Source organism: Sinocyclocheilus anshuiensis, unplaced genomic scaffold (genome assembly GCF_001515605.1).
Source record: "Sinocyclocheilus anshuiensis isolate Anshui unplaced genomic scaffold, SAMN03320099.WGS_v1.1 scaffold1303, whole genome shotgun sequence".
Classification (NCBI taxonomy): domain Eukaryota; kingdom Metazoa; phylum Chordata; class Actinopteri; order Cypriniformes; family Cyprinidae; genus Sinocyclocheilus; species Sinocyclocheilus anshuiensis.
The window spans coordinates 312,559-315,020 of record NW_015537954.1 but is presented as its reverse complement, the minus strand read 5'-3'; the positions used below and the strand labels follow the sequence as shown (position 1 = coordinate 315,020).

At 36.2% G+C, this 2,462-nt stretch overlaps 1 protein-coding gene across 1 annotated transcript in view; it reads right to left on the bottom strand.

The window, feature by feature from the left end:
* Window positions 1-2,462, bottom strand: part of LOC107665347 (calpain-5-like) — a 29,515-nt gene that overhangs the window by 6,504 nt on the left and 20,549 nt on the right. Inside the window, exons 7-9 of the mRNA XM_016456187.1 lie at window positions 2,307-2,384; window positions 1,532-1,727; window positions 1,333-1,455 (exon numbers count right to left, since the gene is read on the bottom strand). Of these exons, the coding sequence (XP_016311673.1) occupies window positions 1,333-1,455; window positions 1,532-1,727; window positions 2,307-2,384 (397 nt within the window). The remainder of the gene's footprint in view (window positions 1-1,332; window positions 1,456-1,531; window positions 1,728-2,306; window positions 2,385-2,462) is intronic.

Genomic DNA, 2,462 nt, shown 5'->3' with positions numbered 1-2,462 from the left:
ACCCCTAAACCTACCCCTCACAGGAAACTTTCTGCATTTTTAGATTTAAAAAAAAACTCATTCTGAATTATTTATAAGCCCTTTGAATTACAGGGACACTGAAAATGTCCTCCTAAATCACCTTCTCGTTGTGATACCTATGTCATACCCATGTTATTATACAAATTTGTATCCTCATAAACCACATAAACATGCACACACACACACACACACACACACACACACAGCCCAGGGCTCTGAACACTGCAGGTACTCAAAGCACTTATCAACTCATCTCATGAACTTATTGCTCCCATTTAGTGTGGTTTTCATGAGATGAGCTTTACACTACACACACAAACACATATGGACGTTTTTCATGCTCGCTGTCTGTCTGGCAAAGAGACTAATGCATTCATTAATCCTTCATAAGTGTTTGCTTATGTGCACACACAGTTACACAACACGTCACTAGTGTCTCTCTCTCTCTTTTACAAACTGCAGCCATCTGTATAGAGATTACCACCAACAATTCACACAGAAAAACTTTTTTCATCTATCCTTCCACTCCACATTCCCATCTGCCACCCCAGGAACACTCACACTCAACAGAAGAAAATGCAAACATTAAATCGACAATTAAATAGTATTTGAACATTTTTCCACTCCTTTGCAGATTGTACGTTAAATTAAATGCATTTTGAATACTTCTTTCTGTCATCAAAACTGAATCTTTTGACATTCGCTTTTGTTATTTTGATGAGTGCACTAAAACTAATAAATATATAGAATCTGAATTCTCCTCAGTGTTGCCCCTATATGCTGAAAATTCAGCTTTGCATCATAGGAATAAATTACATTTTAACATATATTCACATAGAAAACACTTTAAATTGTAATAATAGTTTGCAGTATTACCATTTTTCTGTATTTATGATCAAATAAATGTAGCCTTGGTAAGCACAAGAGACATCTTTATTAAAAACTGTTATTTGAACATTTTTCCACTCTTTGCAGTGAGCTATTTTATACATTCGGAATACTTCTTTTTTGTCATTAATGACTGATATAAAGCCAACTATAAATATTTATTTATTAAGTTCTATTGTTTAGAGTACATTTTGTTGTAGTTAAGTTTGAATACTTCTGAGTACATTTTGAATACTTCTTTTTGTCATCAAAACCGAATGTTTTGATATTTCACTGTTTTTTATTTTCGTAAGTGCATCTTCAGTCTTCTTTTGAGAAAAAAACTCAGTGGAGATGTTTTATTGATATGTTTAATCAAATTATGTAATATTACGTTTTTTTAAAGATTGGTTTGTGTACTTGTGTTTGTGTTTGTGTACATACTCTTTGGATGTCAAAGCCGATGGCCACATTGTCTCCAATGCCATCTTTAGATCGAGCTCTCTTGTCCTGCTGCTGAAGGCAGATCAGAACCTCGTCCTCTGGCTTTGTCACATCGAACACATACTGAAGAACACAGAAACACTCTTCAGTACACCTCTACACAATACACACACACACACACACACACACACACACACACCTGTGGGTTCTGCAGGAACGTGGCTTTGCGGTTGATGCAGCCTCCTGATCGGTTCTTTAAAGGGTCGTCGTGGCGACACCAGGAGCCCCGCATCACTTCCTCCTCCCAGGTCTTGTGGATGCTCAGGTACGACGTGTTAATCAAGCGGCACAGAATCAGGTCTGTGAAATACTTGCAGAAATCCTCAAAATCCATCCTGGAAAGATAATGGACAGAAGCAGGACGGAGAAGAACGACCATCAGTAGCAAATCCAAACTTTACAGTTTTAAGAGGAGTTTGATTCTGAAGTAAAACATTTCAATCAGATGTACTTCACATGCACATAATTCAGCTTTAGATAGATAGATAGATAGATAGATAGATAGATAGATAGTTTGCAAAGATGCCAGAAAGGGAGGATGATGTGGTTTTGCAATGAAGAATTAATTAACTGCTTTAAGAAAAATGCAAGCCTTACATTTTAAACCATTTTTTAATGCCGCACTGACAAACTGAAAATGCTAAATTATGTTATGTGATAATCATCAGCATGTCACAGATAGAAAACACATTTTTTGGGATATTAACAGATATAAACAGACTGCACATTGATGGAAGCAGCAGCAATACTTTATTTGTTTATTTTTAAGGGGAAACTGATTATTTTTGCATTTTTCCGAGTCAGAAATGTTTGTATTTCATTGCAGTATTTCTTCATTAAACATTTTCTGATTGCCCTCCACAATTTCAATGCAAAAAGTCTTGAAACAGAGCAAAAGCAGGGCAGAATCTCACCAGAACTCGCCATCATCTTCCACAGTCACACCTAACCTCTCTCGCTCACCCTTACTCACTCTCTTCCACTCCTCTGAGCTACAGACAGACAGACAAACGAAGAAACAATATTAGAGTGCTTTAATTCAATTTCTACTGCAAAAAATGATATAATTT